The 24,730-nt window shown below is 44.8% G+C and overlaps 1 protein-coding gene across 2 annotated transcripts in view; it reads left to right on the top strand.

Annotated features, from left to right (window-relative positions):
* MFAP2 (microfibril associated protein 2) overlaps positions 1 to 24,730 on the top strand; it is a 233,586-nt gene that overhangs the window by 164,798 nt on the left and 44,058 nt on the right. For both annotated transcript variants that reach the window (XM_069611122.1, XM_069611123.1), the window contains exons 5-6: positions 2,712 to 2,810; positions 7,557 to 7,595. In XM_069611122.1, the coding sequence (XP_069467223.1) occupies positions 2,712 to 2,810; positions 7,557 to 7,595 (138 nt within the window). The remainder of the gene's footprint in view (positions 1 to 2,711; positions 2,811 to 7,556; positions 7,596 to 24,730) is intronic.

The following is a 24,730-nucleotide window of genomic DNA, read 5'->3' as shown; positions in this document are numbered from 1 at the left end:
CATTATAAAGTTCAATAAACACCTTTGAACTGTGATGTGTATGTCTTTACTGTTGCCACCATGAGTTCCTTCGGGGCCCTGTACATTTCTATTATGATCAACCCAAGAATTGTGAGTCCAATATTAAGAGAGATGTTATAGAATTGCCCATTGGGGATTTAAAGGAGAGCATAGGGTCATTGTTAGGAAAGATTTCTCTTTTAGGTAACTTTCCCTCCATATTCTCTGGACCCCCCACCTACCACCAAACCTTTTGCTATTGTTTTGGACTTGTCTGGACTTTTTTTCATATTTGTTATGGGTAAACTGACTAGTCCTTCATACTGTAAGTACTGGGAAACTGTGTTTCCCTTTTGTCTTTTGACATGTTTGACATGTTACCATGCCTCACCTACAAAGCTCTTAACCACCTGGCCCCACCTTATTTAACCGATAAATTCACCTTAAAACAGAATATTAGAGCCACCAGATCCTCTAATACACTACAACTGACAGTGCCCAAATACTCCCTAAAAAGAGCCGGTGGTTCCAGCTTCCCAGTTCTAGCCTCACAATTATGGAACACTATTCCATTGGACATCAAATCTACCCCTATATTTCAACCTTTCAGAACTAAGATCATCACCTGGTTACTCAACAAATAACTAACACTGTATGTATGTATGTATCCGCTACGATGTTACTAATTCCACTATAACTGCTTTCATAACTGCTTTTGTAACTATACTTATACTGCACAAATGTACAAATGTTCTTACCTATGCCTGTAACCTGATGCTTAAGCGCCCATATACCTCTGGGTCAGGAGCGCTATACAAATAAATAAACAAACAAACAAACAAACGTTTTAACATTGTACACAGCATCTTCCAATACAGTACAGCGGGGTTACTTTTGTGTCACCATAGACTCTTTTTATGGGATTTTTGGTTACTTTTAAATGTGCCTAAAGACGAGCTGATGGCAGTAGACACCTTTTGACCATTTGTGCTACATATCTAGTGTGCTCAAACACATATACAGCATTTGGCTACTAACAGTGGCTTGTGGCCAAAGATGGGCATGCCACAAGATTTCTTTTGCCATTTTGCCATTTTGGTTGTTTCACTTCTTCCTGCCTTCTCAGGTCAGGAATTCCCTTTTATGGTCGCGCGTTTTCCCAGGACAGCAGTTGCTTTCGCTGGCTAGTGCATGCCATGTGTGTGTGTGTGTGGACCCAGGAAGTGGGCTGGAACAGCCTAGTCCCAATCCACATACTGGTGCCAGTATGTCTAGTGTGCATGCATGAGTCATTCCCACAGTATCCCTAATTGGACCACTGCTGGTGTGCATGAGTGCGGCAGATCCTTTCTGTTGGAGGGGTGGGTTTGATCACGCACCTGAATTTAGGATCAGAAGGAGTTATGCAGCCATTCCAGCAGGTCAGAAGAGGAATCAAGTATCCTATGTAGCTGTGCAGCTGACTGAAGGCCTGTGGACGAATCCTGAAGAGCCCTGGCAAACATTCCTGGTGCTGTCCCGGGGAAGCACTGCTGGACTACCGATGTCAGAAGACCCTTTTCAGTGCTCCAACCCTTTGGACTGGTGGGACTAAAGAGTCGTGCTGCCTTCTCATGATCCTGCAACCTGGAGCCTTCGGAAATGTCCCTGGACCGCACGGTGGACTGACCAGCTCTGTGTTGTCCCGTTTGGAGGGGTTTGCAGAGTAGTCTCTTTTTATCTTTTGGTTTGCTCCGGCTGGGTCGAGAAACGTTTCCCCCCTCTAAGTCCTACACTGACCCGTGATTTTCAAGTACTATGCGTAGAAGTCTACAACTACTGTGATTGTGTTGACGTTGGCCATTTGGATCATGCAATTGCTATTATTACTGTGTGTTCTAATGTCTGGTTCCTTTCTCTTCCCCTTCCCTTCTCTCAATATGTAATGTCCCTCTCACCAGGGAGTGGACCTACAATATGGCATAGGGATGTGTTTTTTTTATGAAAATGTACTGTTTTTATACATACACTTGGTATTGTCTATGTGCTATGTCTTCTTATGTATATTTTTCAGTGTAGCAGTGTGGGGTGTTTTTTCTCAGAGGATAGTACAAAAACTACCTTAACAGGGACCCAGGAAGTTAGGGAGCCAGAAGTCCAAAATTGAAATTCTGCCATAATATAAAGCATTTGAAAATGAAATATTTGACATATTTTGTTTGTCAGATGTTAGGGACATAAGTTAAATGCTCTTTCGTTAAGCTACGTTAATACTGTAAAAGCCATGGGAAAGGAAGATCAGATTGCAATGGGATGATGTGACATTAATGGAGGCCGGCCGCAGTTAGGCGCGAAATAGCTGTGCTTTGCTATTCGGGAGAACTGGGGAGTATTGGAGCTGGTTACATAGAGGTGTATGTGATGGGGAAGGGTGGAAGTACTCATGATTGACAGCAGAGTAGAAGGTAAATGTTTCAGAGCAGTGCTTCCTGCACATGCACGTCCATTACTTTCCCTACTCAAACCCCTCCATTTTGTTTTTGCTAAGACTATCCAACTCCCCATACGTACACGTGAGCCTGTTGTGTGCCTTCTGTCATCTCAGCGGAATTACAGTTTTGGTTTGATTGCATGCTCCCAGTTTTCTCAAGATCTAGATGCAGCCTGCATCACAACTACAGGTGGACTGCTTCCGGTATAACTGTTCATTCACGGCTCTCTTTTCTTTGCAGATGCCACTCAGAGCCCGGATCAGCAATTCCAGTTTGAGCCCCAGGAGCAGCAGCGCAATTCGCAACAGGAGGCAATCCAGCCGTTCCAGCCGACCTTTGGTAAATCAGTTCTGTACGGGCGTGCTGACACCATCCTCCCTGCTACACCAGGTTCTGCTGCGGCTCGTTCCTCTGTGCGCACCTCAAAGACTCTCCCTGTACACAGGCCTGGGCAACAAGCCATTTGGCCTCTTTACAACTCTGGCAGTAGCCGTGCCCGCTAAACCGGCACAGCTGCTGCCGGAGTTGCATTTTTACCGGCACCTGCGAATGGGCAAGAACCGGGTCATGCCGAGTTCGGCGGACCCGGTAATTGCCAATTTGCTGGTGCCGGCAATAAGGGACTCTGCATCCCCATTCAGCCCTATAGGGCTGAATGGGAATGGGACGTTGGATGCACTGGCACTATTCAGAATGGTGCTGCTGCATCCGACTTGCTGTGCTTGCGGGTGCCCGCGAGCACAGCTCTTAGTATGGCGGTCCGAGAACTACGGTAGTGGCATGCTTACCGGTACCGTAGTTTGCAGACCGCCAGGGTCATAATGAGGCCCATTGCCTTTCAGAGCTTCCCAAGTCTCCAGAACTTCGCTCTGGCGACACCTTGTGCATCTGTTGGTACAACGTCCTTTCATCGACAGCAATCTTTTTGAGATTTTTTTTATGAAAACGTTTTGCCGAAATAACCCATTGAAAAATATAGGGGGTGGGAAAGGGCATATAAATGGTTGCGGGGGGCGGGGTTAGTCGGGAATAGCAAAAAAACAGTAGAGGAGGGGTGGCTTGGGAGGGACCCCCAAAATAAAAAATAAAACTGTTTGATGTTTTTTTTTCGGCAAAACATGTTAGTAAAAAAATCTGTCGAAAAAACAGCTTTCAATGAAATGACATAGAACCCATCGGTTTATACGTAAACGTGTGTGGCTTCTTCATTTTCTCTTTTTACAATTTTTGCATTCTCGTCCCACTTAAGAAACATTTCCATTGATCACCTAGTCCTCCTTCCCTATGGTAGTCCTTTAAAAAGGGGCTTTATTTGACTTGCCATGGAGCCACGTGCAGAAAAGGTGAGGGGACACAAATTCACTAAATACTTGCATATCCCCCTTTCTGCTTGTACCTCCATTCTGTGTTGAAATCCCTTTGATGAACAGCTGTAGGTTGGGTGCAATGTGTAGTTTTTCCGATGGCCTGCCGTCGATAGTCCTAAGCTGCCAGGGGTGTTGCTAGATCTGGGAAAGATCTGGGGCTTCACTAAGCTTGGGACTGCCGGGACCCGGGGCTAGCTAGCCATTTTGGTTGTAACCCCTGAGCTTCTATCCAGGGCTACAACAAAAAGACCCTGAGCTATAGGCCCCTCAGCCCCCGGACCTCCTAGCAACACCTCTGGCTGCAGCTCTGGCGAGATGTCGTTATACTTTTTATTAATTTCACTGAGTGGTTTACCAACTTTTTGCCTGAGAAATCCTCAAAAAGTCTTGATCATGTGCACAACAGTGGGATGTGCCCAGTGAGTGGCCCTATCTTATTGTCTCAGGGGTTAGGGTGCACCAGGGGCTCCCTGTTCCCTGTGTGACTATGCTGACACGCTTAGTTGTGTTTCCACCACTAAACGGTGGCGGCTTACCAGTTTAACGTTTTGTGGTCCTAGTCATCCTGCTGTGCCCAGAGACGTTCTATAGGGAGCCCCTGTGTTAAAATCTGGTACCAAGTGGTGGAGCTTAAATGTACTCCCTATGAATTAATGGTATACATGTATCACCTTGCATGATCATGGCCTCTCCTTGCCTCATATATCGAGTGTTAAAGTTGGCAAACCCAGATGTGGCTGGTTCGTGAATATATATCTGGATTCTTTCTGTGCGGAATGCCAGAAATGTTTAACTCTTACAGCCACTGGTGATTGGGGGTCCTCCAAGGAGTTATAGGGGTGCACCTTTGTCTTTGCAGGTTGAGACCTCACTCAACTTCCAAAGTCCGTACTCAGCCCAAGAGTCTGCCTCCTTGAGTCGAGTGACCAGAGACTGCTAGACTAACTTGGCGACGAGTCATGCCAAGCAGACAATGCCAAATCAAAGAGGGCCGTGTGAGAGCTTTGCTGGACTGACTTTGCCAAAACTAATCTGACGGCGAAACAGAGGCATAGCCCAGATTGTCTAAACTAGTGGAGTGTGAAGCTAATGTAGGTGGGCCCACCGCTGTGAAGTTAACAGCTTAGCTCAGTGGGCATAAGCTGTGCGGGCATTTACAGATTTTGGGTCGACCTTACCACGCAGGCCCCACCCTGCCGACGTCTTTGCACCATAACTGTGCTAGAGTACCGAAAATGCACAAAGCCTGTGGCCTGCCGTTACAAGAGCACATCAACAACTCAAGTAATGAAAAAGAATCCTTGGAACCATGAGGAGTCAGAGTAACTGTAACTGCAACCACCAGGCACTGATCCATTGAACTCCTAAAGGAACCACACTGGCACCCCAAACAGCACAGCTACCCCGCACCCCAGCTTCAGCAGTTCATCTTCTTTCAGGCTCACCACCTCCTCTGGTGGCTTAGTTGATCAGTTTATCTGCAGATCTGCTTCATCACCACCCGAATTCCACTGACCCACTGGAGAGCAGGACTGCCACAGTCGTCCTTGAAACTTATGAGGATCTGGAATGTGGACATTCAGTCAAAAATAGCTGAACAGTGAAGGGTGACCTCCGGGATTGAAGCCTATTCTTAACATTGAGCCATACTTTAACATTGGGCCAATACGTAACATTGTGGCTGCTGCACCATCACTCAACCAATCAGAAGCAGGTCCTCTAATGCGAAATAAAGGCACTATGTTATACATAGGATCAATATAAAGGATAGTCATTTGCATTCACGGGAGTCAAGAAGGCAGTAGGCCACAGTCAGGTATCTTTGGCGTTTCTTCAATTTCCAACTGCAGACAGTCCGTGCCGAGTGCTGTGAAGTGCGGAAGTCAATGGCAGCGGTTCCTCGTATTTCTGTTCCCATTGGTGGTGGTGTTGGAGTCATCAGAGGGTCTTCAAGCTGTGGAGCCCATGAAGAAGAGTTGCTGGAGATGCAGAGTTGCTGGATCTAGGGGGCTAAGTGTAGAATGTATGATCTGGTGTAGACACAGCGATGGTGGTGGAATGTCCAGCCAGATTTCTGTGAAAGCAGTTCAGGTAGGAGAAGCACAGCTCCGCATATCAGCATTCACTTCTTAGGCGTATGGCCTCAGTTTAGGATAAGACTGAAAAATGTCCCAGAAGTGGTAAAACATGCAGAGATCTCTGAACTTTTCGCTGCCTTTGTGCCATTTTGATAAGTATTCCCTAGATGGAGTGGGCAAAGGGTGGGCAATCCATCCTTGCATTTCCCTGCTCCATGTAAGGCAACCACTGGCTTCCCTGTCTGACAGTTTTGTGTGGGCAGAGGGACTGGGCTGATCATGGATTATGCCTGCTCTTTTCTGCTATAAAAGTGAAGGCAGACTCCATAGGAATATAGTGTAAAAACCGCTGCCATGTTTGCACATGGCAGCCACCATTATATATCATTGCTATGCATGCTTGGCGATGATCTCAGTGCATTTTCCAGCAGGTCTGGATAATGGCATGGAAACCCTGCGACCACTCAGATGCCAAAGCCATTATCTTCCCCAGGCAGAATCTGTCCACAATATGTTCCATTAGAACCTGGGCGCAGATATAGATGCTGTCCAGATATGCTCTGGTGTGCCTCCCACCCACAGCAAAATGAGGGGATCAGTGTTGTTCAATTGCAGTACAGGGCCTTCAGCGTATGCAGGGCTTGCATGATGTCAGTTACCTGTACACTCCGTCCAGTTTTTCCACCTTGTTTGAATCGATCTCTGTGCAGGAAACGGACACCAATGCTTCTGAAGTGCTGGCACCTGTTGGGCTTGTGACATGACTCATCCTCCTTAGTTAGACTTCCTTGAGCACATTGATGACTTAATGAGAACGTGAACAATGCCATGAGCAGTTGGGTACCTTCCTAGTTGAATATAAGTAGAAGACGTGGGTAGCTCCAGGAAGTAGGTGAATTCTTCAATGGGGCGACTATTATGGAACAAGTGGCTACCTCGGATTGATGCCTCTATATGCGGATGGACATCTCCTGGGTCAGGTCGATCCCTCCTGGAGAAGAGGGGTACCACCATGAGAAGAATCAAATGTCCAAGGGATGTATGTATGCTCTTTTAGAGGAGTTGTATACTTCAGTCTTCTTTACATGCCTGTTCACCTGTTGATTGTAATGTGACAAATTCATGGTAGTAAGTGGGTTAGACAAGGACGTCTCATCTTCTCACTTTGAACATGTGTCTTGCTGTGGTACTCTTCACTTCTTCTCCCTCTCCCAACTCACTAATTGTCTCTCGTTCAGCTCTTTTGTTATGTAAACAGAGTATGAGGGCCTCAATAAAACACCATCTTTTGAGGTTATCTTGTCCACAGGGGCATTGCTAGGGAGCCGGGGGGGCCTAAGGGGGCTATAGCCCCTGATCTTTTGGTTGTAGCCCCGGATAGAATCTCAGGAGCTACAGCCAAAAGACTAGCTAGCCCCCAGTCCCAGTCCCCTGCTTGTCCATGAAACGATTTTTTGAAATCTACACTCTCTTTTCCCATCATCTTACTCTTTCACTTTTCCATAATGCCTAACCTGTCCCACATCTTTCTTTCTTTCTCTTTGTTATTAGTAACATAAGCTTGTGCTGGCTGTGTGTGTGTGTGTGTGTGTGTTTGTTCCGCATTTCTGATGTATTTTCTGTCCTCTCTCCTCTTTCAGAAGCCCCAGAGACAGAGCCAACAGAACCTGGACCTCTTGGTGAGTTCAGCAATCCATCATTATTTTTGGTTGTAGCGCACAGGCTGGAGTCCTCCATGTGAAGGTGGGCACCTCCTGGCGCAGGTGGGTATCTCTGTGCATAAGTGGACTCTTCTTGAGCAAATGGCTACCTCCTGAACAGGTGGTTAGATATCTCCAGGAGCAGGCGAATGCCTTCATGTTATATGCCAGATTTCTGTTTGTAAAGGCCTACAGTGGATATCTACATGGAGCGAGTAATGTCCATGTGGTAGATGTGTTCAATTGCAGGTAGATACATCCTTGAGAAGGTGAATGGTTGTTGGCTGACTAATAAGACTAGATCATGCAAACTACATCAATAAGAGGTGCAGTGTTACGAGACTGTCTCAGAGATGTGGAGCCCCAAGTACTGCGGGGGAGCTTCCCATAGACAGAAGGACAAACAGTCCAGGAGATCTTTACAGGTGTTGGGGAATATGGCTTTTGCAAAGACTTGGTGATCACTGCACCAGGATTATTCGGGAGAGAGTCCCATTTGTTGACATCATAGCTGGTGCCCCCATGCTAGTGGCTCATCCTTTGGGAATGGTGTAAGAATTAAAGTGTTTCTGTGAACCACAATGGCTGTGTTGTTGTCTACATGAATCCGATCATTCTTGCAGAGCCGTCAGTTTTGCCGCCGAGTGTGTGAGTTGTGTTTGAAGACACGGATCCTGTTTAGAAGATAGGCACTACCCTCATATGTACTCCTTATGATTTGCAGAGCTGAAAGGGCACCCAAAATGAGACTTTACCGTGCAATTCCATCTCTGCTAGTTTTTCTGGCACGTCCTGTGATTCTGTTATGGCATTCCAGAGGGGTATTGCGGAATGGATGCAGTGCCATGGGATGTGCCATGCCTCAATAACCCTTTGCACATTTCCAAAAATGGCCAGATTAGTGGTGAGCAAAGACATGGTTCCTTATGGTGCTCATTAGAAGGTACGGCTTTCAATTCTTTATGGAGGGTATGATTTTGCTTCAAACTACTGTGAGGACATACCTCTTAGCTATTCAATCCAAAACTAGGTAAACTATCAGCAGTGCGTTGGCATTCCATCAGCTCAGTGTGCACAAACCGATGAGTCCCATAATGTGAAAACAGCTGGCGCCATCTGTGAATGATTTAAATGCAAGCATGCAGTCATCACGGACAGAACCTTTTCAATTAGCAACAGGGATTGAAACAATAATATGATATGATATCAGATATCAGTCAACAGCAGCCCACGTCAGCACCGCTTCCAGCAGTTTCACGGCATTCCCCCGCCGGGCAGGAAAGACACAGCTTCAATCCTTCTTTCCTCCCACTGTTTGGCGCCTGCAATTCATTGGCAAGGAGCACATTGTAAAATGGCTCCATGCAGACTTTTGTAGCATATCTGACCCGATTGCAGAAGCTGCCCTCCGACCAAGGTGAACCTTTGATACTGACTTCAAGCACAGTCTCCCGCAAATCCAGGTCTGTGTTGGATTTTTGTTTTAAGACCCTAGTAGCACTCTACCCAGATACAGAAGCATCTGCTACAACTGCTATAGCTGCGCACTGATGAGCGCAACTTTCACAACCCACCCCTGACCTGAGCACAAAGGAGACACAATCCTGAGGCCCGGAAGAAGGCACCACCATTGGCAGCCGAAACGTCCAAGGACACGGCTCTACACCAGCCCGTCCGTACTAAAACCAGGGAATCCCACTCCCGACGTAGACCTAGGATTGGTCAATTTTCATTCTGCAGTTAGACCTACAATAGTCGGGCTCTACCTTTGAGAACACATACTCTTTCGTTATTCACAACAGACATTTTTTGTTAGCTTATATTTTGTATGTATTTATGTCTACTGCGACACCCAATTTTGTTTTGTTCAAATATGGAGTTTTTAATGCTGATTGTTTGACACCATTTGTTGAGAATATATAAACCTGGATGTATCCCCTTAAATGCTTTACACCCAGGTCTAAAATGATTGATGAAAAAGATGAGAAAACTATGTAATAAATTCTAGATTACAGCCAATGTATTAAGGCTAGTTTGTTTTTGCGATTGTTATAGACTGCTTAATCTCTTTACTATGACCTCGCTCTGTTACACCCACCTCAGACCAGGATAGGGCCTTTGGCAATTGTTTTCAATGCCATCCCGCCCCTCTATGAATAGAACATCATACACCACTAATAGTATGATCAAATCAATACTGGCAGCTACCACTTTTGTGTTATATCTCTTGTCCCGGCCCTAGGTTCCGCCATTCAGGGCTATCCCTTCCCTTACATTCTTCTGTAATGGCATGGCAAGCTGAAGAACGATAGTCTGTAGTCCCAGAGCAATGCCAGCGATTCAGATTTGTTCAAAACCTTCAAACCACCACTCATCTGTGTTGTTTATGCCTATGGAGCCAGTGGATTCCTCCATGAATGGATGGATGCCTCCATGAGCAGGTGGACACTTTTTATTTTGTATTATTTATAAACACGCTCTAAACTAAACCAATCATATCTGGGCACAGATGTATCAGGCAGTAACCAAGTCTACCGTCTAAGGAAAATAATATCAGTTCAGAAGCATTGCAATCAAAACAACAAAATCACAGTTTTTTCCAATTAGCAGACCAGATAGGTCTTCAAGGCCTTCCGAAAGGCGGTAAGAGTTTTTTGTTCTTGAATATCCCTCAGGACACCATTCCAAAGCTTTGGGCCATTGACTCAGAACCTTCAATCCCCTTTAGATAGATATCTCAATCGCGGGACTTGCAGCAGCATCTTATCGCAGGAGCATAACTGACGGCCTAGAATATAAATCTTGACTCTTTCCGTCAGATATGCTTGGTACCTGCTGTTTCACACATTTGAAGATAATGCAAAGAATTTTTAAATCTATGCGTTCCTGAAGATAATGCAAAGAATTTTTAAATCTATGCGTTCCTTCTCAGCCAGCTAATGCAGTGACCGCCTTAAATTGGAAATGGAGGATGATTTTGCGACCCCAAAAACGAGTCTCACTGCCGCATCTTGAGCTACTTGCAGTCTTCTGGATTTGGGTGGATGGGATTCCTGTCAACAAGGAATTACCATAATCCAGTCGTGAGTTAGTAAGGGTCCCCATGACTGTTGCACTGTCTTTATCTGCTATGAACGGCAGAATCTGTCTTAACAGATGCAGAGTATCAAACACAGATTGTACTTTTGCCCTAACATGGGCTTTACTCCCCAAATCCTCTTCCCAGATACAGCCCACATTTTTTTATCTTAGGGGCGAAATCCAGCTATGACCCTAAAAAACAAGGTGATGGCAAACACTTGTTAAGTTGCAATTGGTATTTAGAACCAAACAGTGCTACCTCCATCTTATTAGCATTTAGTAACAACTGGTTTGAACATATACATGCTTGCACTTCCTTAATTAGGAAGGGGATGCCTCTTTGAGTGGGTGGATAATTACCTTCACTGGTGGAAATATTGACTCAGCAGCTGAATAACCTTCAGATTCTTCCGTAAGCAGGTAGATAATTTCCTGAACTGGTGGAAGTAATGATCCAGCACCTGCATAACCCTTGGATTCTTCCATAAGCAAGAGGACAATTTCATGAACTAGTGGAAATATTGACTCGGCAGCTGCATAACCTTCAGATTCTTCCGTAAACAGATGGATATTTTTCTGAACTGGTGGAAATATTAATTCAGCAGCTGCATAACCCTCAGATTCTCCCATAAACAGGTGGATAATTTCCTGAGCTGGTGGAAATATTGATCCACCAGCTGCATACGCCCAGATTCTTCCGTAAACAGGAGGACAATTTCCTGAACTGGTGGAAATATTGATCCAGCAGCTGCATAAAATCTTGGATTATTCCATAAGCAGCTGGATAATATCCTGAACTGGTGGAAACATTGATGGATAATTCCCTGAACTGGTGAAATATTGATCCGGCAGGTGCACACCCTCTGGATTCCCCAGTGGACCCGGTGAATACCTGCATGGAGCAGGCTGAAGCCTCAGTGAGTAGGTAGATATAACGAGACTGAGGGATTCTACTAAGAGCCGGTGGATAATACCACAAAGCGGGTCAAGCCCTCATGGGCAGGTGGATACCTCAATGCCCAGGTGGATGCGTTTAGACCTAGCAATACTGTTACAGAGAAGGCCATTTCCCCCATTTTATTTATTTTAGAGGGTTTTCTTTACAAATCAGGCAAAGCTGTAATGGGCATCAGTGGGCTGAGCTGCGACCATTGGAATGGGTTCAGAACATGGTTGGTGCTCTCTTGTGAAGGTTGCAACAGAGGACAGCATTTTGTGCTGGAGTGCATCTCAGTGGATGCATCCACATTCATGTACGTGGCAAAAGTTCAAGTATTGCCAACATTACATTTGGCTTTCACCAAGAGTGGTCCAGACCCTGACCCTAGATGGACATGTGCTTGGACCAGGAAGTGGCTTATTTGGCGCTTTACACCAAAGCGCTGAACAGAAAACACGCTTAACAGTACAATAAAATGCAAGGTTAAAAACTGCAAAACATTATTTATGGTTTTCGTTCTAAGTGAAGAAGATAGGTGTTATGAGTAGTAGGAAATAGACAGAAAGAAGTAACCGAACGAAAGCAGTAGGAGAAGAGCATTCCAGTGAGAATGAGCTAGCAAAGTAAAAGAGCGAAATCGTGTTTGGGCACAGTTGGGATGAGGAAATTGTGACTGACAACGAAGAATACGTGCAGAAGAATAAAAAGAGATAAGGGAGGAAAGACAAGAGGGCACAAGGCCATAGAAAGATTTAAAGACAAGAGAGATCAAGTTAAATTTCAGACGAGAGTGAAACGAAAACCAGACAAGAGAAGACAATGGTGGAGAAATTGAGTCACAAGGGGAAAGAAGGTATAGGAGACAAATAGAAGCATTGAGAACAGACTTTAAATGTGGCCAAGCGACAGGCAGGGAGTCCAAAGACTGTGACAGAGCAATAGAATAATCTTGAAAAGATACGTGAAGAAATCAAAAGCTTGGTGGCATGGAACGTAAGAAAAGGACTTGATTTCTGAATGTTAAACAGATGATAGCAACAAGCACATGAAGTAATAGAAATATGATGAGAAAAGGATAAATCCATGTCACGATAAAGACCAAGATTACGAGCAGAAGATGAAATAGGTAGTTGTGAAGGACGAAATGAGGCTAAAGAGGAAGAAGAAGGAATAGTATTAGCAGGGGAAAAAAGAGAACTTCAGTTTAAGGAGCATTTAAAATGAGAAAATGATCTGACATCCAGGATTTAATAGCTAGAAGACATTACATAAGAGTATTATGAATAGAAAATGAAAAGGAAGAAAAGAACAGAAAAAGATAGTATCACCCGCATAGAAATGATGGGACATTCCAACGGACAAGATGATAACAGCAAGAGGAGATGTGTAGAGAGAGAAAAGAAAAGGTCCTAAGCCAGAACCTTGAGGAAAGCCATGAAGAAAAGGTAGTGTGTCAGAAGAGGACCCAGCCCTAGATACCAAATATGTTTGGTTAGATGAGTGTGGAGTACGGATGAGTGTGGAGTACGGATGAGTGTGGAGTACGGATGAGTGTGGAGTATGGATGAGTGTTTAGATTGCATGAGGGTACAGAGCGTATGAGTGTACAGAGCGGATGAGTGAAACGCCTGATCTCGAACACCTGAAACGAATAAAAGTGCATAGAACGGACTTGATCGCATAGAATTGCGTGACGTAGGTGATTTGCCTTGGAATGCAGTGAACATTTGAAAGAGCATACATCCCATCATACCATACCCCACGCTTACTCTCCTCTTGACACCACCACTCAACTAGAACACAGATATACTATGACACCATTCGGTATAACTGTTCGCATATCAACATCTCGCGCTCACTCCCCATCACGCTATGTAAACACTGCTGGTTACACACCCCCCAGCCAGGTGTTCTCCTCAGGCCTAACGCAGCCACACTCGGTCTGGATTAATCCTGCCAGAGCAAACACATACACCTGATCTCAACCACCACACCTACCGCTATGAAGCAGCTACTACACGAATTTCGCACCAGCTGCACACATACCTGGTGCGCACACTCTACTCTCTCTACTGACTCGAACTTCGGTTCCCAAGGGCGTTCAACCTACCAGCGCCTTCAGACCATACCAATGGTATATAAGCCACTATATAAATGCAAAATAACATAACATAACATAACAGATAAATATGAATGAAACCAAAATAAAACAGAACCAGAGAACCAAAAAGAAGATAGGAGAAGAGCATGATCCAAAGTGTAAAAAGCTGCTGAAAAATCCAATAGACTCAAAAGAGAAGAGTGTTTAGAGTAACGGGCAGAAAGCAGGGAATTACAAACAGAAAGGAGCATAGTTTCAGTGGAGTAGAGAAGACATAAGCCAGACTGGGAAAAAGGAAGAATAGAGTTTTCAGTTATGCCAGTAGAAACCTGGGAATAGACAAGACACTTGAGAAGCTTACAGAGATTGGGGAGAAGAGAAATAGGTCGAAAAGTAGCAAGAAGAGAGGGGTCAAAGGAAGATTTCTTTAGAAAGGGAATAATTGGAGCGTGTTTAAATGAGGAAGGAAAGGTTGCAGTAAAAAAGAGAAATATTAAAGGGAGCAGTAAAATAGGAAACCAGCGAGGGATAGACCTTAGGAATGAGTGAAGAAATATTCGAATCAGAGGGAGAGGCAGTAGGGTGGGCACGAGCAAGTAAGGGAGAAGTCTCAGAATTAGAGATCTGGGAGAAAGATGAGATCTAGGTGGATGAGGAGATTGAGGAAGAAAAGCAGACAGTAGAGAAAGAGACAATGGCGTCGCCACATTTGAAGAAAAATAGCAACAAAAATCAGAGGCGCGTTCCCATCAGTGTCCTGGCCCTGGCTAGGGTCTTCCATTAACAATGTGTCCTTTACCAGCATTGGCTTGGCCGAGGTGCATAGACGTTGATGTGCCTGGTCACAGCAGAAACTTGGCTATGGTCCCCAGATGATGATGTTGCTGCAAACAGTGGCTTGGCCCGCAGGGCACTGCCACCGCCTGAGATGTTGGTGAGCCTCGTCCATGAGTTCTCATAAATAAAAGAATAGGCTATATTCGACCATTCATTTTGGAAGAAAACTGTGCCCTTCTGTCCACTGCATTGATCAATTCAAGATTGGATTATTGCAACAGCCTTCTAGCGGGCACCTCAGCCTCCAACATCCAATCATTACAAGTGGCTCAGAATAATGCTCTGCGTAATATTTTCAATCAGTCCCGTCGTACACACATCTCCACTTTCAGGAAAAAACTTCACTGGCTTCCCGTTAAACATCGGATAACGCACAAGATACTGACCAGGACCCACAAATGCCTCAGCCTCTGTAGCCCTACTTACTTGTCAGCCCGTGTTAGCATTAAACCCAACACGAGGAACCTTCGTTCATCCTCTGCCACTATTCTCAAGCACCCAAAATACAGGACAGCCAAATTTGGAGGTACCACTCTTGATGCTCAAGGTCCCCTTCTATGGAACAAACTTCCAGCCCAGATGCGGCAGATTCAGGACTACACTGTATTCAAACAAGCTGTAAAAACCCACTTCTTCAATCTGGAATAAATCTTTGACCCTTCTTCTTTCTTTGCCATGTGTGTCTGTTTGTTCGTCCAGTTTTATGTTCGCCCTGAGGCCTACAGGCATGTTGGCGCATTACAAGAATTAAAATAAATAAATAAATAAATTCAGTACTCCACAACCCATTTTGAGACCTTTGAAGGTCCACCACCCAAAGGTTGACCTCTTATGTTAAAGTGGCAATGATCTAAAGTTATGGCCCTTCAACTCTTCAAATGAACAACCTCAAAACGGTACCTCCTTTCACTCCACTGACCAAAGCACTTTGCTTCCCCTTTCCTTAGCCCATCCTCATTTTCTTGTACTCCCACCTTCTCTGTATTTCTTCAATCCGTATCCCAATCCTCCCTCCCCTTTTGCCTCCTGCTTTTCTTAACACTTGATTTCGTTGCTGGTTCCATCTTTTATGCTAACACTAATCCCTATGACAGTCACCCCTTCAGGAACGCCAATACTTGGGTTCATTGAACCTGAGCATTCTAGTCTGAGCAGTCTCTATTATTATTTGGAACTGAGTGAACAAGCCAGGAAAGTCAACCTTTGTGTTGGACCACCTACAGCAGACTCCTTTTGGTGAGTCATATTACGGTAGGTAAACATGAGCATCTGATATCACCCAAAGCGCGGGCACACTCTCTAGTTGTTGATGTCCACTGAAGAGCTCAACTAGGATCTCCAGATGTTGCCTTGCCCAGTCCCAGAAGCTCTTACAACAGCCCCCAAATGGTGAGTTACCCCGAGCCATCAGAAAAAGCTTGTCTGTGGTTTCAGGGATCTAAAAAGGGATCTAAAAAGCTAGTCCATGACCCCAGACACCAAGGTCTGTTATGTGGTCTCCAGATGTTGCAGCTTTCTCCAAGCACACTGCAGTTGCTGGAAGATGTTGAAAGATGGATGTGCCAAGGCATTTTCTTCTCATCTTTTATAAATCGGGATTTGAGCGAGGTTAGTTTATGTCAGCATAGATTTCTTAAGAAACCTGTACAAACAAACAATCTGTACACTCTCTCCAGTTTTCTGCTTTGTACTATAATCCTTCTTTAAAAAACTCATCTAAATAATGTATTTTCCAAGATGCAGCTTTAGCACTAAACATTAGGCATTCTTTATACAAGGCTAAATCTTCCTGGCACTAAAGTGGACCAGCGCTTTCCAGCTGCCCTCCGTGCTGTCTGAAGCAATGTAGGAGGGATCTGCCCCTCGTAGGGTCTCTGTGATGCCCGCTTTACGCCATGATATATTTGCAATTCTCCACAGTTTCCTCCCTGCACAGAGAGGCAGGGGAGAGGTGGAGGGGAAGCATTACAAGAGTAGAAGGGCGAGGAAGAGATGATATATACATATATAACATATGGGTGGTGGTAGGAAGTACTAGGGGTGGGGAAACGCCATGGTTCTGTGGCAAACATTCCACGTCCTAGGAGTGGCATAGATGCAGGGACACAGGAGGAGGATTTAGATACCAAACAATGCATCTCTTCCAATTGGCGTAAAAAGGACTAGAAAAGCTGCCCCTTTCATTTTAAAGTGAGATCTTGTGACATAGTCCACTCCCTGAGCATACTGTCAAACATCACATGTGGTCAAGAGGTGTTGGGGAAGATTTTGTTTTCTCGTGCTTTGTGAGCCCTTGGTACTCTGGGCAGATTCCTCGTATGCCTAAATGTTTTGTCTGGTAGATGCACGTTTTACTCCTCACTCATCACTGTAACCCATTGTTTACCATGCTGCGCAAGTAGCCCATGTGGCTTCCAGGACAGGGATACACTTTTACTGCATGTTCATGTGACTAGTCATTTTCTATCGTTAGGTAGCCTTTTGTAGTTCTTTTGTAGCCAAAATAGCTATTTAATTTGTTTTAAACCACTGGTTCTGCTGGTCGCCTTCCTCGATTCAATTTTCCAGGAGGAAGGAGCATATATGAAGACACCACCCCGGTGCAGGAACTCACCAAGCAACAATTGTGCACCAGTGGCGAATGGAAGTTTGGGGTAACCCCTGCCCCAGCCCTGGGAGAGGGTGTATATGTGGGGGTCCTTTGCCATATTTTCAGTTGACCCCTGGACCTGATTCTGGGGGAAATGAGGGATCCCAACTATGCTGTGGACTCTGTTGGAAGCTGTGCTTCTGCTATGCTCTCCTCCTGGAGGTGATATGATAGGTTATTTATAACCCGCTTAATACCCAGAGGTTTCTAAGTGCAGATCCGGGATCGAACCTGCATTGCTCCGTGTCGTCTTGCTTCAAAGGTGAGCACATTGCCGCTGAGCTATCCTCCCGAGACAGGTGAAGCCATGTCTCTATCTGATCAGAGCAGAGCTCCTGGAGGCAATGCTTCTCCCAGATTAGTGAGCAGTCAGTTCGCCAGCTTCTACTACAGCCTTCTGGTGCTCTCCTGGTACTTCCTGGATTGAACTCCTGCCATCTGTGGATGGGGGCCCCTGCTGTATCCCGAAGACCGTAGTGGCTTTGCATACTGACCATAGTAATTTTTCTATCGTGAGAGATACAGCCACTAATATCTGCATCTACTCCTCATGGCGGAGCAATCCTACGTCCTCTACTGGGGCCATTATCTGCACAAGAGCAATGATCTACGTGTTTGGCTGTAGAATCGGGAAGCAATATTGTCATTTTTTTCAAGTAATGTGATCCTGGCCAAACACCCTTATCCACCCGTAGTTTATTCCTTCATTGGTTAAACCTTTGCAATGCATACAACCAAACTAAAAACCTCTTTCATGGATTTTAGACAAACAAAACCTGGACTGGAATTGCTCATCCTGGAAGAAATTCAGTGTGCAGTGTTGCGCTGTGTAAATCTCCTCATCAGCATCTTGCCCCTTTCCTTCGGTTCCGCCAAGACACATTACACAAAAAAAAGACATGGTGGCATATCATTTCGGGTTTGGATTATGGACTACATTAAGGTCAGAATACATTATGAGTGCATTGAGATACATGTGTCCACTGCAGACATCTGTGGAAAACCTACACATCGGTAGAAACGAAATAACATCTTGGTTTCCTGAAGGGATTGTGTCTCTTGGTTTTAATTCTTTCAACTGCAGCCGATTGTGGACCACCAGAAGAATTTTTCACAGAAGCTTTATGAATCTGGCATAAGGCATTTGTAAGAATACGAATTAATGTTATTATTAGTTAAGCGATAGAAGGTCTGTGCTGAATAATTTGAAGACTTGCATTACCCAGAATTCTACTTTTGCTTTGTTCCAACCATTCTTGTTCCTGTTCCCTCGCTCCTGACTGGCATCACCCAGAAACCTGCATGGCATTCGCCCAGCATTTCTCAACGAATTTCAGAGAGACATGAAGAATACAAATGGATGGCAATGGGAAGCAGCTTTAGGAGAAGATGAGTGGGGGCTTAGCCACTCACAAGCAATTCGACCCCCAGTGCCGACTCACTGGTAATGCCACAATCGATGATCAGCTGTGCCACTGTCTCGCCTGCTTGCAGTAGCAGTGCCATGGCAGCAGTGGGATCACTCAGAGAAGCCACAACTTTATGGTAGGTTGTTGTTCGCTGTCACAGCGCATGGTGGAAGCACTGCCACCACCGAGTGCATCAGGTCCACCTGCACCATACTACAGCAGGTGCTAGCTATGGGAGAACTTTCATATTGGCCTGTGGAAAAAGTCCCTGGTCAAGAGCCCTGGTAGCACACTGCAAGATCCCCCAGCAGGAAATGGACATGGGAGATATAACTGTCTGAAATGACACTTAACAGCAGTGATTTTACTAGCAACCTGGGGAGCAGCTAGGTGGCTGATACATCCACTCCACCACAGGCTATCAGCAGGTGGTTGCAGCAGCAGCAGCTACATCAGCCCCAGAGACTAATGTGAGGACGCAGGATTGGCTGGGACAGGGTGGACTGCATGGTGCTGTGCCCTTTGATCATGCATCATCTCAGTGCCAGCATGTACCTCTCTCTCGCTCCCGAGAGCTTGCTGCATCACTCTAAACACACCACCATGCACCTCTGTCACATTGGCGGCTGCACTTTCCCCTTCCCGGAACTTCACTGTGCTCGTCTGTTCATCTCATCTGATGTCTGGAAAACCTCCATGGGAGAAGATGGCCTCTCGTAACCTTACACAAACATCTACCACCAAACACACCACTTCCATTCTGTGCCATCTGAATCCTCCCCGTCCCTGGTTGACATTCTCAGGTAGTGTACCTAGGTGGTATTCTGTGCAGCCACACACTGGCAGAGTTCTTCATCTAAAGAGCTCCATTGCTGTTTTTTGTTGAGGAGCTGGTAGAATCTGGGACTGCACTGCTACAGGCCCTACTGAAAACTGCTGTGTGACCTGTTCCACCGAGAAACCCCATCAACCTATTCAGCCATGATCCCCACCACTAAGTGTTAGGACAGTTTTTCTGAAGTGCCATTCAACTGAGGCAGTACAAGACTCCAATCTTAGTATAAAGCTGTACCACCTGAGTTCAGGGTAGCATAGAGAGAGCAGCAAGGCGTATCATAAGAGGGAGAAAGTGCTGTAGAATCAGTAGACTGAAATTGTAATACACATAGTCCAAAGAAACACTGAAACAACTATGTATTGGTTTATTTAAGTACAAGTAGGTCCAGATAAATCTTGGGGGAAAAAGTACTATCACAGATCATATAAACACATCATGGAAAAACACAACACTATGCTTGAAGGTAAACAGACCAAAGCATATAACCTTATTCAGAACACCTAACAGGAGATCTAGGGAAGTCGAAACCAATAGTTACTTTTAGATTACTTTCAGTAATACCAGGGTAGTAGACTTATTGCCAAAAAGTTGTCAAAGAGGATCACTTTTCAAAGACACTATGGAGAGTCTTAAACATGACAGCCAGTAAAAGCTAAAGGTTCTGGGGTTGACCCAGGTCAGGAGATTTATCATACATATGAAAATCTTACCCAACACTAAGTACCATTATCACAGGAACCAGCAACATTGGCTAGCCACTATTACCACAGTACAATCGGTGTGGGCTTCCTCTACCAAACATGATGCCAACTTTCATTGAATGCCAGGGGATCAGCACTCATTTAGAGATAGTGGGCCTGAGCAAAGTATGCTGCCATGGAAGACCACAAACCACAACCAACGCTGCTATTTTCTGCATGTTGGGCAATCCTCTTCCGTAGTATGTTCTGGTCTGAATTACTGTTGTTAAAGCATGGGTTCACAAAGACAAAACAGCGGTAGAGAAATTGCTGAGTGGGGAATGGCAGTCCCAGGAGAGAGAGAGAGAGACGAGCGTCTGTGGAGAGAGACAAGAGCGGGAGATGAAAAACAAAATGGATGCCTGAGTTGAACATATATTGTAGACGAGAGAAAGCATTGACATAAGAGGAAGGAAGAAAAGTAATAAAGATGTGAGAAGATAAGAATGATGAAGAGTCTTGGTGATCTGAAAACCAAGAAAAGAGACGATTTGCAAAGATGAAACAGTTTAAAGCAGAAGGTTAGTAAAAAGACAGTGAAGGTTCAAAGATGACACCCAAGTTGTGAGCATTGCACGAGAAAGGGAGAGTGGTGGGCCGTGGCAAGATGACAGCGAAGGAGAGAGATGGGGAGAGGGCATGTGTTATGTACCTCCATCATACATTGGGTTACCCTAAATAATACCCTGAGACAGTTTCTGCATCTATACTTCTTTATTGATCCATATAAACGTCCTGCCCTTCTCTCCTTTCCCTTCTATCCCCCATTCCAGTTCTATTCCCTTGCATTCCACATTCTGCAAGACACAACATCCCCCCCTTGCTTATCAGATAAGTTCACTCTGTATCTGTCCAGCAGATTCACCTCTACATAATCAGACATACAGGTTTACGAATGTCCCTTTGGGGCCGAACACTGACTGCCCCACGAACTCCCTCATCAGCCATACGTGGTGGAGAATGGCCACAGTCCTTAAATGACAATAGAACAACAGGTTCTTCATGTCCCTGCTCCTCATGCAATTCTTCATTCCGTCTTTCTTCATATCCTTTTTCCCCTCCTGAATTATCTTGAAACATTGCATGAAAGAGCGAGGCATCTCCAGTCACTTTACTACCACCCCTCATGGCAGTGACCATGGGCCTTTTAACATACGTCACAATGATGGGCTCTGACTCATCACTAGGGTCCATCTTCCTGACCACCTTTCTTCGCTGGCTTTGCCCTCCTAGCATACTATCATCTCCAGCCATCTGATGACATTCATGTTCTTCAACTTTCCTCTTACAAGTTATCCAAACCTTATCTCTCCCCATTCTTTCATTAGAAGCACATCCTGTCACCTCGTAAGAAATCTTTTGATGACTTCTTAGAATTTGTGGATTGTCCAATATTTCTCGCTGAGGTAGCCACTTTCTTCTAATAATTTGTCGCTGATCTGTTGAGGACACATCATTTTGCTCAAGCTGTACTCCTCGGCTCACCTTCCCCTTCTCATAATGTTCCACCACTAGGCATTGTCTCCCCTTTAATATTGACGGGTTATTGGTTTCATCAGTTGACAATAAAGATGTTCTCTCTTTGCACATGACCCAAAAGTGATTTTCCTGACCACATCCCATGCACCTTCGACCGACGGCCGGACATCGACCTTTGTGCGGAAACTCAAAATCCACACCTGTAACAGTCTTCTCGGTCCACTTCTGTTGACCCCATTCCATGTGCCTTGACATGGTATGCTCGAATACCGAGACTGTTTTCGTACACCACTTTTAATATCAGCTAGTGTCTCCGAGTGCTTCTTACTTTCTATATGGGCCACTTGTATATCAACTCTTTCATACATTCTCGCCAATTCCAGAATGTCTTTCAGCGAGAGAGGCACCCTTAGAAGATGTTTCCGCAACTCCAATAATGTACAACTTTCAATTATTCTCAGCCTAATTGCTTCTTCATGATTACATTTTGCGACCTCACAATACATTGCTTTCTCTTGTAATCGCAACACAAACTGCAATTGTCTCCTGTGGCCTCTGTGTGCACTGGTTAAATACATATCTTTCATAATCTTTGTTAGGAGCAGCAATCAAGCGTTCTTCTATAGCCGCAATAAGAAGCTGGTACGATGTTCTCTCTTCAGTTGTTGTCAATGTCTTTATGACACTCTTCATCTCTTTTCCCACCAAATTCATTAATATGTCTACCTTGTTCGGAACATTCTCATCTCCTAGTGCTCTTAGGAGCCCTCAAACTTACTTACCCACTCTTGCCATCGCCAACCTTGGTTATCATGTGGCTCAAGATTGAATGGGCTTGGGCAGTGTAGATAATTGATTAAACTCAAGGATATGAGGTTCCCCCACATGCCTTGAGCTGGGTCTAGATCCCCACTTATCTCATTAGATGACATTTTGAACTAGTCGCTAGTCTTTCTCACCTTGACTTATTGACACAGCCTGTCTGTTACACTGCGCTGAAGTATTGCACTTTTATCACCTATGTTGCGCAAGTGCAAACATATCAATTTCACTGCTTCACCAAGTAACCAACCTTGGCCTTTCTTACGTCGATCACAACTATGGATTGACTATGTCACTGTACATGCACTAGTAGATTCCTTCTTCTCTAGACCGTTGTGTGAAGTGAAACACTTCCCTCATTATTTGTTGATCAGTTCTGCTGTCACACTGTCTGAAGCAGGAACAGAACTTTAGCTCTTCTATTTATGCACCTTAGCCTCTCTGCACATGTGATCTTCCCCAATCATGCATGCACAGTGACCTAACCTTTGATGCCCAGTGGATACTATGCACTATGCATTAGGTTGCTACGTACGATGCAAAAGAAACAACCGGCATCATTACATCACTTTGGGTTTCAAATATTGTCTTGGATAATAATGGTCAGTGTGTTCAATATGACATGTTAGATACCACTGTTCACTATAATGCTAGTCAAAACTGGCCTTCTGTCATAGAATCTTTATTGAATTTGCTGGGCTCATCATTTTTTCTAGAACTTTTGAACTTTTAAAATTTTGCTGGGTTTGCTCTGTTAACACTTCTCTTAGTCTCTCAGTTGTTGTCACTGGTGTTGGTTTTGATTGGTAGTTTTATCCTGCATTAATGTGGTGCAGCTTTGTTGGCTTTGCTGTACAAATGCAGATGTCAGTTTTTAATCTTGTCCTGTGATGGTTCTGCTGAAGTGATGTTGGTAGGAAATTCCTCCTATGCCCACCAGTCCATAAGCAAAGTGCTTGTTCTGAGATATGTCCCTCTATTATGAGCTGACGGTAATAAGGCTTCGCTCAGCTTCTGACTGAGCATGTGTTAACTCTAATAAAGTCAAGTATAGGGCGGGCACAAAGGAGGGTTTCCTTACTTTTACAACCTTCTGTTATCATTAGTGTGACTTTAACTGACACTATTTGTTGTTAATGCAACTTCACACCACAAACCTGTAGTCACTCTTCAATCTTATTACAGCCACGGCAAAGTTTTACCAGCACTGTTGTTATAACCACACTCCTTTCGTTAATACCTGAATCCAAATAAGCATTGTAACATGTGTGTTATTTCATTTCTTTCATCTACTATGCTGCGCTGAAGACTGTTTTTTTTTTTTTTTTTTTTTTTGAACGGCAGTGGTATACTCGAGCTACATTTTAAAAGAATTGTGGCAAAGAGCAGGAATATCCAATGACAGAGAGGCAGAGATGGAGAAGTGAAGGTGTTCAGAGCAAGAGGAGGAGGAACTACAGGTCTGAGACTCAGCAGCATAGAAGTGAAACTGGAGGCCAAAAGAAATAAACAACTATAATGAGAGGGCTAGTAGGAGGGAGAACAGGAAGGAACCAAGAACAGAGCTTTGGGGAACACAAAAGCGGGAAGGATTTATCAGCGCAAGATACAATGTAGGAGCAATTGGACAGATAATAGGTGAGCCAGGAAAGTGCAGAACTACCAAGAGAAGAGAGTTAAGCAGCTAAATGAACCGCCTGCCCTAAATACACTGCATACCTGCTCCTAATGCTCTGCCCCCGCAGTGTGGGCTAAAGCGGATTGATTCGGGAATTTAATTTCCAGCAAGGTGTGCACCCATCAACCTTGGAGTACTCTTGTTCTCTATAAAGGCAAGTCCCCATATATCCGGCACAACCCAGGATGGCGTACCTCCATGGCACCAGATGCTTTGCCGAAGTTGCTTACACAGAAGACGCCAATCCTGCTGCTGACGCCCCCACTTTGCCAGGCCTGCTTGGGCCACCATGGGAGCCAGAGACCCATCGAGTGAGCACTGCACCTCCTCGTTGACGTTTCCTTTTCAAAGGTAACCTGTATCTACCTGCCTGATAATGTATGATGCTCTCTCACTTTCTCTTAAGGGGGATGAGGAGTGCACCCTTTCTTTTTATATCTTTAAACAGTGCCTGCGCCCTGTCACAAATTACAGAAAACATTCTACAATTTATTTTTTGGGGAGCATCACCAGCTTTATATGCCCCGTCGAAAGCCATC

This window comes from Ambystoma mexicanum, chromosome 8 (genome assembly GCF_040938575.1).
Source record: "Ambystoma mexicanum isolate Mex_15411 chromosome 8, UKY_AmexF1_1, whole genome shotgun sequence".
NCBI classification, from domain to species: domain Eukaryota; kingdom Metazoa; phylum Chordata; class Amphibia; order Caudata; family Ambystomatidae; genus Ambystoma; species Ambystoma mexicanum.
Note: the sequence above shows the minus strand (reverse complement) of the source record. Positions and strands in the feature narration are given on the sequence as shown.